The following is a 17,153-nucleotide window of genomic DNA, read 5'->3' as shown; positions in this document are numbered from 1 at the left end:
AAAGTATTGATGACTATGCCATCTGATATATAATTAGGATGAAATTTTAAGCAGCTTTATGCAAACTTTGTTGTTTAGAGTTTATGGTTGGAAAATTTTTTATTAAAAAAAAAAACACTTGTAAACTTGTTCCTAGCCTACCCAACTCTCATAGATTTTGTTTTCAATTGAGTGTATTGATGTAAAGGCCATTAGTATCTTTGTTTACTTGAAACTTTTTATAATGAGACAGTTTCAATAACTATATAGAAATTATTTTTAATATTTGCATTTTATATGCATATACTGTGGGCACACCTGATTTCTGGAGGTGTTGGCGGGCCGCATAAAACCCTCCGGAGGGCCGCATGTGGCCCGCGTGTCGTAATTTGCCCACCCCTGGAATAAGAGATTGAGCCTTTTCAAAACAATTACATCTATTATAAGACTTCAGTTAGACCAGGAGAGGCGCGGTAGCTGAGCGGTAAAGTGCTTGGCTTCCGAACCGGGGGCCCCGGGTTCGAATCCTGGTGAAGACTGTGATTTTCAACTTCGGAATCCTTAGGCGCCCCTGAGTCCACCTAGCTCCAATGGGTACCTGATATTAGTTGGGGAAAAGTAAAGGCGGTTGGTCGTTGTACTGGCTACATGACACCCTCGTTAACCGTAGGCCACAAAAACAGATGAACTTTACATCATCTGCCCTATAGACCACAAGGTCTGAAAGGGGAACTAGTTAGGCCAGGTTCACATCTAACTTTGCATTCACTTGCACCTATCCTTTGATCTGCTGTACCGTTGGGGCACTACACAAGATCTGTCAACCTTCTTTCTCCATTCTTATCTCTAATTTGTCTTTGATATAATTTCATTTGGCTGACAAGAGTGATGTGTGGTCAGTACAATGTCGTTATACATTTGACTTCAATCCACACACGTCTGATAATCATAAGACGTTTAAAAACATCAAAATATTTTTTTTAAGTCGGCCCCAAACCTGTTTACTAAATATGTTTTAAACCTCTATGCAATATATACAATAGTTTTTTTTTAACATTATTGTTTCTTTTATACGACACATCCTCACTCTATTTAAACAACAAACTCTCACTCTATTTAAACAACAAACTCTCACTTTATTTAAACAACAAACTCTCACTTTATTTAAACAACAAACTCTCACTCTATTTAAACAACAAACTCTCACTCTATTTAAACAACAAACTCTCACTTTATTTAAACAACAAACTCTCACTTTATTTAAACAACAAACTCTCACTTTATTTAAACAACAAACTCTCACTCTATTTAAACAACAAACTCTCACTTTATTTAAACAACAAACTCTCACTTTATTTAAACAACAAACTCTCACTCTATTTAAACAACAAACTCTCACTTTATTTAAACAACAAACTCTCACTTTATTTAAACAACAAATCTCCACATTTATTTAAACAACAAATCTCCACATTTATTTAAACAACAAATCTCCACATTTATTTAAACAACAAATCTCCACTTTATTTAAACAACAAAACTCCACTTTATTTAAACAACAAAACTCCACTTTATTTAAACAACAAAACTCCACTTTATTTAAACAACAAAACTCCACTTTATTTAAACAGGTTCTAACGAATTAAGTTTAGTTCTTTGCTCAAGTAGAAAATTCAATAAAATTTGGACTTTGACGTCGTTAACACCCTTCCCATAATGCGCTCCATCATAACTGAGAACTGGTTCCGTCAGAGAATAAAATCTTAAATTCGGTATTCTGTGTTTCTCCATAAGTTCTTTAACTTTGGCGTTGAACGGAATCCTATAGGGAGCCAGTTGATGTGGAATGTGTGGAGTTTTCATCAGGCCCGGAGCATGGGGCTCGAACCAGACCAACTTAGGCCACTCGTTTCTCTTGGCTTCTGTTAACAGTGGGTCTATCAACTGGATATATAAGGAATGTAAATAGATATAGATATATGCAAAGGTAAAAGGTCAGAACGTAACATGTCACAGATATATATATCACTTAATATTGTATTATTAATACACTGAATGATAGAAATAATTCGATAGGCCTACAGGCGACCCAATGCGACACAACTACCCACTGTTTGATAGACTTTAACATAATAGTATCTTATTCTACTATGATAAAAGAAATGTATAGCATTATATTTTGTTAAAGATGTTATTTCGAATGAAAGAACTCAATTAAAAACAACATTTAGTGAAAGATGAGAACTCGGAGAGAAAAATGTGTATGTAATAATGATGGTAAACTTAATCAGAATTTTTTTTTAAATGCACCTTAGAAAATATTTTGCTTTAAAAGAATATAATAATAATAGGTTTCATTTTTTGTTTTTCTGTAGTGTCCACAAATTCGTTTAATGCAGGTCGCATTGCGTCAAGGGAATAAAAATTTAAAATTTAAAAAAAATGAAAGAATGTGTCTCCTGAGGATGTGAAACGTCTTGTCATCGTGTCACGTGTCTTCCAATGTCAAGGACAAAGCAAAAAAAATATTTTATTTAAAAAAAAACAATGCTTATGTTAAGTGTAATTATATTAATTAGTTTGGATTAGTCATGTATTTAAATTTGTTATAGATCTAATCTAAAGATAATAAATCTGTTGGATTCGAATCATTTTTAGCCATTATTTTTGTTTAGCCGATTTCATGCTTTTAGCTTTCTCAATGCGCTATGACCCTATCACTTGTCTCAATGCGCTATGACCCTATCACTTGTCTCAATGCGCTATGACCCTATCACTTGTCTCAGTGCGCTATGACTCTATCACTTGTCTCAGTGCGCTATGCTCCTATCACTTGTCTCAATGCGCTATGACCCTATCACTTGTCTCAATGCGCTATGACCCTATCACTTGTCTCAATGCGCTATGACTCTATCACTTGTCTCAATGCGCTTTGACTCTATCACTTGTCTCACTGCGCTATGACCCTATCACTTGTCTCAATGCACTATGATCCTATCACTTGTCTCACTGCGCTATGACCCTATCACTTGTCTCACTGCGCTATGACCCTATCACTTGTCTGAATGCGCTATGACCCTATCACTTGTCTGAATGCACTATGACCCTATCACTTGTCTCAATGCGCTATGACCCTATCACTTGTCTCAATGCGCTATGACCCTATCACTTGTCGCAATGCACTATGACCCTATCACTTGTCTCAATGCGCTATGACCCTATCACTTGTCTCACTGCGCTATGACCCTATCACTTGTCTCACTGCGCTATGACCCTATCACTTGTCTCAATGCGCTATGACCCTATCACTTTTCTCAATGCGCTATGATCCTATCACTTGTCTCACTGCGCTATGACCCTATCACTTGTCTCAATGTGCTATGACCCTATCACTTGTCTCAATGCACTATGACCCTATCACTTGTCTCAATGCACTATGACCCTATCACTTGTCTCAATGCGCTATGACCCTATCACTTGTCTCAATGCGCTATGATCCTATCACTTGTCTCTCTGCGCTATGACCCTATCACTTGTCTCAATGCGCTATGACCCTATCACTTGTCTCAATGCACTATGACCCTATCACTTGTCTCAATGCGCTATGACCCTATCACTTGTCTCAATGCGCTATGACCCTATCACTTGTCTCAATGCACTATGACCCTATCACTTGTCTCAATGCACTATGACCCTATCACTTGTCTCAATGCGCTATGACCCTATCACTTGTCTCAATGCACTATGACCCTATCACTTGTCTCAATGCGCTATGATCCTATCACTTGTCTCAATGCGCTATGACCCTATCACTTGTCTCAATGCGCTATGACCCTATCACTTGTCTCAATGCACTATGACCCTATCACTTGTCTCAATGCGCTATGACCCTATCACTTGTCTCAATGCGCTATGACCCTATCACTTGTCTCAATGCGCTATGACCCTATCACTTGTCTCAATGCGCTATGACCCTATCACTTGTCTCAATGCGCTATGACCCTATCACTTGTCTCAATGCACTATGACCCTATCACTTGTCTCAATGCGCTATGACCCTATCACTTGTCTCAATGCACTATGATCCTATCACTTGTCTCAATGCGCTATGACCCTATCACTTGTCTCAATGCGCTATGACCCTATCACTTATCTCAATGCGCTATGAGTAAGGCTTCTCGAGACAACACACTAGCCACAGTACCAGAGAAGTGCTTATGAGAGTAGAAGTTTGTATCTATTGTTAGTTTCAACCTAGTTTACCTTCACATCATTCAAGTACTATTTCTTTCCTTTGTTCGATACAAAATAAAATAATTAATTACCAATAATTAACTAACTGGTTAATTTTTTATTCTTCTGTTGTCAGGTACAAGAAATAAGTATGCAAACATCAACTTAATTCGAGATTGGGTATAGGAGAAATAACGTGTACAAACTTTTGACCTGACAGACCGTCAGATAGAATGAGTTGATTTAAGCTTTGTACAAATAATGTATCCAAATTATCAATAATAAATAACAACGGCTTGTCTTCGTGTTGAGTTACAAATGCAATATTTCACATTCCTACTCTGACCTAGTTGTGAACTACATCCAACCGAGGCCACTCGTTAGAGAAGGCCTCAACACTGACCTCTGACCAATAGCTTGTGGCCAAGTCTCAGATCTTTACAACGTGGCAACAAGCTATTGGTCTAAACTGCCCACAGGCTGTGACGTTGCATGTCAGCGTTTAAGCCTTCCGTGACGATTGATCTCGATCCAGTTCATAGTGTCGTTGTTTTACGGGGGTCCAATTAAGTTCTCAATGTCATATCTCTTAAAGAACGTCTGATCAAATTACCTTCTCTTGTAAGTAGGTTAAGTTATAGCCGTCATGATTTCCAAACCCAGCGATAAACCAAGAGTTGGGTTTCCCTTGGAGTGACCTCATTTCAGTCAATACAGAGTCTATTGTGGTCGCTCGGTAGCGCTCTATACAGCGAAGAACCGTCTACAGAAAAAAACAAGTAAATTATTAAGAAAAAAAAAACTTTAAAAAATCTAATATTGAGTGAAGGACATCGTTCAATCCCTCCCAAGCTCTCAATATTGCGAGGTTTATCTTTTTTTTTAATGTGAGACAAAATTAATGAATTACCCCATATTCATTTACTAACTAGTTAGTATTTTATTAATTTATATGTTGTCATCAACAGTGAATAAATATGCTAGCTTTCAACATCATCCGAGAATATAAGAATCCACCCAGACAGACAAATGAAGTGAGTTATTATAACCTTTGTGAAAAAAAAAACACTCATTCAAAACAAAACAGGTAATTTCGCTAAATATTCTTAAGGTTATTAATTCTGTTTGAGTAATTTACTATTTAATCAATAAGAAATTGGCCTAGAGCACTTTGGGGACTGATCTCTATTGCTACACGATTCCTTCTCTTGAAATGATAATTTAGTGGGCCGGAACTCCATGTCTGTCCCCTTATATGTGATTTGCATTTTGCAGATTAAAAAAAAAATACACCATTAAGATTTAAAGCTTTAAAAAAGTGTACAAAAATATGGAGAGTAGGGATCGGGGTGGTGAGTGGGGTAACCATCCCAGGTACGCGCCTTAGGCGGGCCCCATGAGAAAGGAAATCTTTTGTCACCGTCAGCCCACCGCTCAAATATTCATGATCCTGTCATGACACTCGCCGCGCACTGCCCCCCCCCCCACCGCCTTTTCCTGGTTGGGATCAAATACAATTCAGATTATTGAATAGACACGAAACGCTGCAGAGTGTAGATTTGTGTGAAAACTACACATTTACAGTACTTTCTATGATAAGTTTTTTTACTTTAAATCTGTGTACTTTTTATACTACAAATGTTCTTATTTCAAATACCCGACACAACTTCACACACATACAAACATAAATATTACTAACAAGGTTACAAAGACAGTTACTGTGGAGACACTCAAAATCGGCCCTCGAAGTGGTCTACCCAGGCCACTAAAAAGGCAGGTTTCAATATTTTCAGAAATAATATCAAAATATTATTTTTGTTTACAAATAATTAAAACCGTTTACATATATGTTATAAAATATTATAAATAATCATCTCCATTACTAAAAAGACTCCCATGTTTGTTACTATTAATAGTGAATAGTTGTTTAAAAAAAGTGTATGGTGTATTTGCAAAGTTGATTTTTAAAATCAGATTTTTCGCTTTCAGAAAAGAAAAAGGCTGCCGTTGCATCAGAACTTTGAATGGTCTAAAATATTGTGATGTCGGATTTTCACTATCTTTTTTGCTTTACGAGATCTAAACGGGAAGGACAGACGGACGGATGGACAGACAGTTCACACAAAACTAATAGCGTATCTCCCCTTTCTGGGATCGCTAAAAATGTTTAAAAATTAGCATTAGTATAGATTCTTTAAAACTATATTTACCATACCATTCCTAAAGTTAGATTCTAAAGACGAATAGACTTTAAGATGAATATATAGACAAGAATTGATCACTTGTGCTCTCTGTCAGATAAGATGAGGAGAAATACTTGTTATCATTAGATCAAACACAACGATGGAATCAAAGCCAGTCTTTTCTGATGCTCTAGAAGACAAAATAGAAAAGAGTTTTTAAATTATTTTTTAGGAACTATATTTATCGAAGGCCACTGTTCTATTGAAGTCTAAATGATATCACCATAACTGAAACATCGAAAGGTGTTGCGGCCGTGTCATTCGTACTTCTTCTTTGATTTACCTTTAGTTGCAACGCCCCAAGTCACAAGGTTGTCTGGACTTGTAAAAGTTCACTTAGTCTATAGATCTAGGTCACAACCACGAAAAAAAAAAGGTTGGCTGACCGCGAGGTGTGCGATTCGGACTGTTGTCTCGATGGTTCGACGTTCGAACACTTCCCCGTGCAAGGACAGACCCATTGCCGTAAACGGACCAGGTATATATCACTCTCAAATCCCTGTTCCGATCGACTTTCATACAAAACCCGACATTCATAGAGAATGTGGTTTACTGTTTCATCATCCTCGAAAGAGGCAGAAGTTTAGAAGTCAAGTCTTGGATTTCAGGTCAATAGAACAAGGGAATAAAACAAAAATAAATTAATATTGATAACTAAGTCCGTTGATTATGTTCAACTTACACTATTGTTACACTCCATCAGTTCAGTGTTGATGTATCGTCGACACTCAGAGATGTAGCGGTAATACTTGTCACATTTGTCCAGCATGTCTAAAACATGAGACAACAAAGACTTTATGTTTATTTGTAACACAAATCTACAGCTCTTAGAATCTTAGTCAAATAAATGACATGTTTTGAAAGTTATATATCCAATATTGTCATGGTCATATAATTAAGGGCGCTTTGAGGGTTTTTTTTATCATGGGGATGGACGTAAACAATCCTTCCCTGGTGGTCTGCTCACACATTGTCCTCCGGGGAAAGGGATATATAAGAGCTCACTAACATAATCCAACAGATGACGAGAGATTGTTTATCTAAGCAGTCTGCCATCAGCTCTGTAAGATTTGTTTTGCATCAGCTCTTTAAGATTGGTCTGCCATCAGCTCTGTAAGATTTGTCTGCCATCAGCTCTGTAAGATTTGTCTGCCATCAGCTCTGTGAGATTTGTCTGCCATCAGCTCTGTAAGATTTGTCTGCTATAACAGTTGTCTGCCATTAGCTCTGTAAGATTTGTCTGCTATAAGATTTGTCTGCTATCAGCTCTGTGAGATTTGTTCGCTAAAAGAAATGTCTGCCATCAGCTCTGTAAGATTTGTCTGCCATCAGCTCTTTGAGATTTGTCTGCTATAACAGTTGTCTGCCATCAGCTCTGAAAGATTTGTCTGCTATAAGATTTGTCTGCCATCAGCTCTGTAAGATTTGTCTGCCATCAGCTCTGTAAGATTTGTCCGCTATAAGAGTTGTCTGGTATTAGCTCTGTGAGATTTGTCTGCCATCAGCTCTGTAAGATTTTTTTGCCATCAGCTCTTTGAGATTTGTCCGCCATCAGCTCTTTGAGATTTGTCTGCCATCAGCTCTGTGATATTTGTCTGCCATCAATTCTGTAAGATTTGTCCGCTAAAAGAGTTGTCTGCCATCAGCTCTGTAAGATTTTTCTGCCATCAGCTCTGTAAGATTTTTCTGCCATCAGCTCTTTGAGATTTGTTTGCCATCAGCTCTATAAGATTTGTCTGCCGTCAGCTCTGTAAGATTTGTCTGCCATCAGCTCTGTAAGATTTGTCTGCCATCAATTCTGTAAGATTTGTCCGCTATAAGAGTTGTCTGCCATCAGCTCTGTACGATTTGTCTGCCATCAGCTCTGTGAGATTTGTCTGCCATCAATTCTGTAAGATTTGTCCGCTATAAGAGTTGTCTGCCATCAGCTCTGTAAGATTTGTCTGCCATCACCTCTATGAGATTCGTCTGCCATCAATTCTGTAAGATTTGTCCGCTACAAGAGTTGTCTGCCATCAGCTCTGTAAGATTTGTCTGGCATCAGCTCTGTGAGATTTGTCTGCCATCAATTCTGTAAGATATGTCCGCTATAAGAGTTGTCTGCCATCAGCTCTGTAAGATTTGTCCGCTATAAGATTTGTCTGGCATCAGCTCTGTAAGATTTGTCCTCTATAAGAGTTGTCTGCCATCAGCTCTGTAAGATTTGTCCTCTATAAGAGTTGTCTGGCATCAGCTCTGTAAGATTTGTCCGCTATAAGAGTTGTCTGCCATCAGCTCTGTAAGATTTGTCCGCTATAAGATTTGTCTGGCATCAGCTCTGTAAGATTTGTCCGCTATAAGATTTGTCTGGCATCAGCTCTGTAAGATTTGTCCGCTATAAGATTTGTCTGGCATCAGCTCTGTAAGATTTGTCCGCTATAAGATTTGTCTGGCATCAGCTCTGTAAGATTTGTCCGCTATAAGAGTTGTCTGGCATCACCGCTATAACAGTTATCTACTACCAGCTCTTATAGATTTGTCTACTACCAGCTCTTATAGATTTGTCTACTACCAGCTCTTATAGATTTGTCTGCTACCAACACTTATAGATTTGTCTACTACCAGCTCTTATAGATTTGTCTGCTACCAACACTTATAGATTTGTCTACTACCAGCTCTTATAGATTTGTCTGCTACCAACACTTATAGATTTGTCTACTACCAGCTTTTATAGATTTGTCTGCTACCAGCTCTTATACATTTGTCTACTACCAGCTCTTATAGATTTCTCTGCTATCCGCTCTAAAAACATGTTTCTGCTATCAACTCTATAAAATATGTCTGCAATCAACTCTATACGATTTGTCTGGTATCACTTCTATAAGATTTGTCTGGGTGTAGGAGCAATAATATGTTCCAACATACAGACATAGTGAGTTGATATAAGCTTTGTAACAATATATCTAATCGCACAGTTTTATTAATGTTAGTTTAGATCTATTAAAAAATTTAATTACATGACTGGTCCAAACTAATTGATGTTTTTTCTTGTTTTTTTAATACTCTATGGTCTATACATTTTGCAGATCTATTTTTAACTTGAAAACACGCCATAAAGATATAAATCTAAATATAACTGACTGAAGAAAAAAACAAAAAGCTGTATGTGATAAAAGAAGATTTTGAAACCCGATGCAGGCTATATGAGACCTGAAACACGGCAAGTGGGAAACAGGTTAAAATACGAATAATTAGTAGATCTGTATATTATTAACATAAGTAAAGAATTCGTATATAAATTGTATGATTTCTCTACTAAAATTCGCCCGCCCTCCCTGGATCCGCCAGTGATAAGACCCAGTCATTGTGAGGGTGTTTAAAGATAACTATTGATAAGCAAGAAAAAATGAGCAGTTTGTCTTCTTATAAACACATTGAGCAATGTATGAACTAAAATCTATGACTCTGCTTATGCTGTCAATCTAAACATATTGAGCAATTTATGAACTAAAATCTATGACTCTGCTAATGCTGTCAATCTAAACACATTGAGCAATGTATGAACTAAAATCTATGACTCTGCTTATGCTGTCAATCTAAACATATTGAGCAATGTATGAACTAAAATCTATGACTCTGCTTATGCTGTCAATCTAAACATATTGAGCAATTTATGAACTAAAATCTATGACTCTGCTTATGCTGTCAATCGAAACACATTGAGCAATTTATGAACTAAAATCTATGACTCTGCTTATGCTGTCAATCGAAACACATTGAGCAATTTATGAACTAAAATCTATGACTCTGCTTATGCTGTCAATCGAAACACATTGAGCAATTTATGAACTAAAATCTATGACTCTGCTTATGCTGTCAATCGAAACACATTGAGCAATTTATGAACTAAAATCTATGACTCTGCTTATGCTGTCAATCGAAACACATTGAGCAATTTATGAACTAAAATCTATGACTCTGCTTATGCTGTCAATCGAAACACATTGAGCAATTTATGAACTAAAATCTATGACTCTGCTTATGCTGTCAATCGAAACACATTGAGCAATTTATGAACTAAAATCTATGACTCTGCTTATGCTGTCAATCGAAACACATTGAGCAATTTATGAACTAAAATCTATGACTCTGCTTATGCTGTCAATCGAAACACATTGAGCAATTTATTAACTAAAATCTATGACTCTGCTTATGCTGTCAATCGAAACACATTGAGCAATTTATGAACTAAAATCTATGACTCTGCTTATGCTGTCAATCGAAACACATTGAGCAATTTATGAACTAAAATCTATGACTCTGCTTATGCTGTCAATCGAAACACATTGAGCAATTTATGAACTAAAATCTATGACTCTGCTTATGCTGTCAATCGAAACACATTGAGCAATTTATGAACTAAAATCTATGACTCTGCTTATGCTGTCAATCGAAACACATTGAGCAATTTATGAACTAAAATCTATGACTCTGCTTATGCTGTCAATCGAAACACATTGAGCAATTTATTAACTAAAATCTATGACTCTGCTTATGCTGTCAATCGAAACACATTGAGCAATTCATGAACTAAAATCTATGACTCTGCTTATGCTGTCAATCGAAACACATTGAGCAATTTATGAACTAAAATCTATGACTCTGCTTATATTGTCAATCCATTCTTGTGCACAAATTCACCAAGTAAAGCTGAATTTCTTTAAGACTTCTAGCCTGGAATGTAGAATTTTAGATAAGAATTGGCACCAAGAAATCTCAAACCACCAAAGCTCTAAAAGCTTAGATATAAGTGTATAATTGTACCTCAGATCGATATAAATTATCCACTGGTTTGTGGGGTGTACCTTTTTTAATGTGCTTGGCAAAGACTTTGTACGTATCATTCTTGTCAAACAGTCCCAGCACTGAGATGTACAGCTGCCGTATGAAGGAATCCCCAACGAAATATAGAGTTGTGTTGTGTAAGACATCGCAGACTTCCTTCTTAGTTTGAAACTTCAAAATCTGAGTTTGAGAAAAACAAATCAATTGAAGGATACAGACACAAATCTTTTTTTTTTCGGGATCATATTTTTTTGGGAAAAAAAAACAATATCGAACTATTTGAACGTAAATATCTTATTTAAAAGTAAAATGTTTAACATAATACATTGGGGGAAGCATGCGCAGAAGACGAAATAGACAGCCGCTTTGTATGCACGAGATGCGGAAAAATATGCAGGTCGCAACTAGGTTTGCCTAGTCAAGTGAGACACTGAATTCATATTTAATCTTCGGAGTCGAAGACATTGCCATTACAGAATTGATCAGGGCTAAGTAGTTTATATGTAGATCGAGACTTTCAGTATGAAACGTACACAAGTATGTATCGTCTGCAATCTAGCAACAGTCACTCTTTTTTTTAAAGTTAGCAAAATGTGCATTTTTTTGATTGGATGTCACCCTCTGATGGATTTCACACGACGCGCACACCCTAATGACGCCACTGCAACTTAATACATATCTTTTTGTATTTCAAAGCTTGTATAGATCTGTTGGTTGTACTGCCAAGCCAAGACGTTTAGGTCTTTTAGGTATGTTCTTTAATTCAGTATCTTCTCATCTATTTAACGCAGAGTTACTTGCTTATGTGATAACCTGATTTTTATTTTAGCCATTTTGATTTCCAGCCGAGGGCCATCTTGGAATATTTGTATTACTGTCATTGTTGTTTTGTTTTTTGTTGTTGTTTTTTTGTGACATTCTCAACGTGTAAATGTAATTTGTGTTTAATATTTCTACTTAAGATCTATGATATTAACATTAACCCATTGGACATTGCACAGTCCACAGCAGCACTTGGAAAACTTAAAATAATATAAAAAGACAAAGGCATAGTCTCAACACCAAAGTCAGACTAAAACATTATGGGCATATTACAAGGACTTCGGGGCTCGCAAAGACCTTTCTTTAGGGAACAGTACCAGTAAAAAGAAGAAGAGGCAGACAGAGAAAGCGATGGGAAGACAACATAAAATCTTGTGTGGTGCCTCAGCGGTCCAACAGACTATGAGATAGGTGAGGTAAACCCATTTATCAAACAATGTGTGGATATAAGGACATATGTTTGTTATTTATACCTTACATGTCGGGTCATCTGGTATCCAATCTGCTAACTCAGCATGAAGTTTTGTCCTGAAGTCATAACACTGTGGACACTGGCACTCTTGTACAGTCTTATTGGCACATACGTTGTTATAGCAACACGGTGTCGGACCTTTAGGGTTACACAGGGCTCTGAATACAAACAGTCCTTCCAATCCAATATTACCTGATAGTGGAAATACAAATGCTCTCTATAAACATTTTCAATCTACTGATAGCAGCGTTTTGTCATTGTTGACTTTGGCTACGTGTGTATACTGACATTTGAATCACCTAAAACTCTGAGTTTTCAACTTGGGAGGGAGGCAGGGGCTTGAGAGAAGCTGTTTTTTTTTTTTTTGTAAAGGTTCTCCTACTGGTAGAGATTAAAGAAATTGTCTTGCTTTTGTCAAAAAATACTAAAAAATCAAGCATTAACTTTAACTAGCTAACGTGGTTCTTCTGTTTGGTTGTCCGAATAGGCATTTCAATTACTAACGCAGATGATACGGGTTATATACAAAGTTTACATCAACTCACTCTGTCTGTCTGTCTGGAACAAATATTTGTTCACGTTGTTTCTCCCACATCTCCTCATTCTCGGATCCAGTTGAAATTTTTCACAATTATTTATTGTCCCTAACAAAACACGAATTGATTAAAAAAACAAACAATTCAGAACTCTATGATTCCTAAAATATAGATCCTCAAAGAAGTTTTAAATCTGATACTACACGCAATACACTAAACACATGGCAAGACATAACTCAACCATATACTGCTAAAGTGTCAACAATGTTCTTTGATGTGTTGACTGGCCGGATCAAAGGGTTCATTTGTTATGGGCACATTGCAAGATATCCGCTCTTGTTTTAAAAAATATATTAATAATTATCAATGAATGATGGAATGTTGAATTCAGTAAACTGTAGGTTTCATTAGGTGGCGGGACAAACATTTGAGGCCAAAGAAAAACCCTTGTAGAAGACGAAAGAAAAGTTAATTAGAACCTGGGCGGACAAAGGCTTTGTCTGCATCAGATGTGGCAAACTATGCAGTGGGTTTGCATTGCCACGTATGATAGTGGACAGATCCTCAATCTTGGGAATCAAAGACAATTACTGATGTGGAGATCATCGCGTATAATGAATTGTTATGGTCTCCTTCAAGTCATTTGTTTCGTGCCTATTGAAACCTATCCCCAAAATGTAGACATAGAAATGGACTCTAGCCCCTACTTACCACATCGACTATCATTCCTTTGTAAACTGTCTGGTATCTTATGAAACTGACGCAAGCGTAAAACGCCAGATTCTACCTCTTCAAGTTCTTGGGCAGTATAATTCCTATTCGACCAATGTCCGACAACCATTCTGTTAAGGACATCCGGGCAAGACGTGAAGTGGCCATAAGTCAGTCGTGCCCTATCCTGGTCCTCGCTGAAGTACACCAAGGCCATCCATCTCTTTCCTAAGAAATTATTTATAAGAAGTAACAGGCATGCAGAAAACAGACAAGTGACGCACGCGATCCATCCACACGAGCTGCGACGTCTTGTAAATAGCATTTTTGTTTCTAGTTAAAAGTCAATGAAACACACTGCAGTTTTGTATTACATTGCAAACACAAAAGGTTAAACTACTTACACAACAAGTTGATTACTTCTTGCTTTGGGTAAATGACACACAAAAACGAATCAACACCCAAACAAACAAAAAAAATTTGGGCTTGTCTAAAGAAATGTTTCTAGTGAACGAGAAATCTGTACAAAATCTTTTATTTTACCCAAAAATTTTACTTGTTAGAAATAAAGTTGGGTCCTTTCCATTTCAATATAAACTTAACCTCAAAATCCAAACTTGAGTTCTAAATGATTTCAAGTTCAACATTCAACAGTATCACAGGCTCGTGATCTACCTCAACGTTTCTCAAACTTTGTTTCTCTCATCTACTGAAAATGTACCCCATCGGTATCTGGATATTTAGGCACCGGATATTTAGGCACCCGAAAATTTAGGCACCCGGATAATTAGGCACCCGAAACTTTAGGCACCGGATAATTAGGCACTTTTTGACAAGGCGGAAAATTAGGCACCGGATAATTAGGCACTCTTTAATTAGCGACCTTTATTTTGAAAATCATTTTAAAATGTTAACGTATATTTTATCCTTAGGCCATGGGCTATCGGTGACGTTATAATATATAGCAACTATAACGATTCTAACTAAAGAAAAGCTGACAAAATGGGAAAAAAATTACAATCATGAGAATGTGTGGAAAAAATTACTCCTGAGTGATTATATAATATAGACATCACAGGATTCAGGGGAGGGGAGGTAGAGATGATTCTCCGCTCATTGCTTCAGTCCATCACCAGCCCCTATAAGGTTGACTGGTGAGTTTTTTAAATTTTGATTATGCAATCTGTGAGCGCCACTTGGTTGCAAAAAGAACTCTAACAAATTAACGAACAGGAAAAACACTCTAGTAGTCTGTATCAAAAGCTTTCGAACATTGAGACATAGTAGTTACAGAAGCAGCTTTTATACAGTGGCCTGCTGAAAGAGGCCACTAGCACTGGACCACAAATCGACTTTGATGTAGCTGGATAAAAACGTTTATAGCATCGGCAAGATATTTTGCATGTCGCGGAAAAGACTCGATACATTTCGAACCCAGGAGTCTCATAGGATCAACAGGTGGACCCAATGTCTTTTGAGATACCCGCCTGTGTAAAGGAGCCTGATTCATTGTTTTATCATAAACTGTCAACATAATCATCATATTAAAAACTTTAAAATTTTTCATCTGTTTATAACAGATGAAAATAGATCAATATTCCAAAAATTAATATAGAAATTTTCAACTCATCTGTCTTTTCCACAAACTCTTTATTTTTTAAATTTCAAAACATTATTTTTATCACGATTTCTAGCCATTTTGCAATGTCCAACCATATATATTTTATATAAATATTAAAGAACATAAATTTGCATATATTGAATATATGCGTAGGTATAGGTAAAAATTAATTACCACAAAATAAATTGAAGGAGGTGTCACAGTCTTAGTTGACATTGTATGATCTAAAGTTCACGTCATTTTAAGAGCTTAAAAGACACGTGGAATTCCTGATATAGAAAACAGGAAGTAGAATGAATAAAGTTGACTTGGAGTTCAGTCAAGTCAAGTTAGTAAGGTTTTGCTCCCGGTCCAGGAAGGTTGGACGTTGCTTCCTGGACTGATGTATATATATGTATATAGCATGAAAGTCGATGGACTAATGATTGTTGATTAATTATATTTGAGAGTTGATTTCATTATGTGCTTATTAAATATTAAAGTAGTATTCGTATTTCAATGGATATCTATAGTTGGAGCCCACCTATACACTCACACAATAGATCTTCCTAAAGAGGTTGATAATAGAGATTAATGCTGTTATAAAAACAATGAATACTACTTTAGTTTATTAACATATCTAATCCTATAAGTAACGCAAGCAAAGCCTCCTCCTCATTCCCATACCCACTGTAAGGAGACAAGTTTCTCCAGACTTCCAATTTAGCACCAATGCTGTTCCATACCCTTGACCCCAGTGTGTAGCCTTACGATTCACTAAGTAACTTTTACGACGAAGTTTACATGTATCTGCGAGAAATCCTCTCCCTTAAGTGGGAGTGTGTGCCCGCCACCCCCGCCTATCCCATTTTAAAAGTACGATTCCTCCCTTTCCCACTAGCAGAGGGCGATTGCGATTATATTTATCGACAACACTCCCCGACATAATAAAAATATTTTATAACACTTTTTAATCTAAAGTATTTACATTAGTAACTAAATATTTACACAAATTGCATAACCATCAATTAAAAAAACTCACCAGTCAACCTTAGGAGCTGGTGATGGGGGGAAGCAATGAGCGGAGAATCATCTCTACCTCCCCTCCCCTGAATTCTGTGATGTCTATATTATATAATCACTCAGGAGTCATTTGTTTCCACACATTCTCATGATTGTCATTTTCCCCATTCTGTCAGCTTTTCTTTAGTTAGAATAGTTATAGTTGCTATTTATTATAACGTCACCGATAGCCCATAGCCTAAGGATAAAATATATGTTAACATTTTTTAATTATTTTAAAAACTAAGGTTGCTAATTAAAGAGTACCTAATTATCCGGTGCCTAATTTTCCGGGTGCCTAAATTTTTTGGTGCCTAAATATCCGGTGCCTAAATATCCGTAAATATGCGGTGCCTAAATATCCGGTGCCTAAATTTCCTATATTCCCCAAAAAGAGGCCCATTAGTTTGCCTATGACTTTATACATGCATAAAGAAATAACGTTTTCTGCACCTATTTTATATCATTTTCTTGCCTAATTTATATCGATTATTAATTTTTGCCCATTCATGATTGCATGTAATGGGTAGAATCATGTGTGTCGTGTAAATCCAACAATACTTCACTTTAACTAGTCTAAACTAGCCAAGGGACATTACTCTGGACAATGGTGGACGTACTCAAGACTTCTGAATACTTCAACTGATGTATTTATTGACAGTTGGGGATGG

General features: G+C 36.7%; 1 protein-coding gene across 2 annotated transcripts; it reads right to left on the bottom strand.

Annotated features, from left to right (window-relative positions):
• Nucleotides 1–1,405: 1,405 nt before the first annotated feature.
• LOC106074455 (uncharacterized) lies at nucleotides 1,406–14,658 on the bottom strand. 2 transcript variants are annotated; one of them, XM_056039782.1, is made up of 6 exons: nucleotides 13,821–14,657; nucleotides 12,575–12,765; nucleotides 11,300–11,459; nucleotides 7,138–7,226; nucleotides 4,826–4,975; nucleotides 1,406–1,923 (listed from the first exon to the last, which is right to left on the bottom strand). In XM_056039782.1, the coding sequence occupies exons 1-6, from the start codon at nucleotides 14,143–14,145 to the stop codon at nucleotides 1,603–1,605; spliced, it is 1,236 nt and encodes a 411-aa protein (XP_055895757.1). In that variant the 5' UTR covers nucleotides 14,146–14,657; the 3' UTR covers nucleotides 1,406–1,602. The 2 variants fall into 2 exon arrangements, with proteins under 2 accessions (XP_055895757.1, XP_055895758.1); XM_056039783.1 differs by lacking the exon at nucleotides 4,826–4,975 and having other exon boundaries at nucleotides 13,821–14,658.
• Between the last annotated feature and the right edge of the window lie 2,495 nt (nucleotides 14,659–17,153).

The sequence above is a fragment of the Biomphalaria glabrata genome, chromosome 9 (genome assembly GCF_947242115.1).
Source record: "Biomphalaria glabrata chromosome 9, xgBioGlab47.1, whole genome shotgun sequence".
Taxonomy (NCBI): domain Eukaryota; kingdom Metazoa; phylum Mollusca; class Gastropoda; family Planorbidae; genus Biomphalaria; species Biomphalaria glabrata.
The sequence above is the reverse complement of the archived record's forward strand: the minus strand, read 5'-3'. Positions and strand labels throughout refer to the sequence as shown.

Excerpts from the sequence above, each read along its gene's own strand:
- LOC106074455 (XM_056039782.1), bottom strand. The coding sequence starts at position 14,145 with ATGCTATTTACAAGACGTCGCAGCTCGTGTGGATGGATCGCGTGCGTC. Across the intron at positions 7,227-11,299 it reads TGCCAAGCACATTAAAAAAG|ACATGCTGGACAAATGTGAC; the intron begins GTACACCCCACA and ends CTCATGTTTTAG. Across the intron at positions 4,976-7,137 it reads TGATGGAGTGTAACAATAGT|ACGGTTCTTCGCTGTATAGA; the intron begins GTAAGTTGAACA and ends TTTTTTCTGTAG.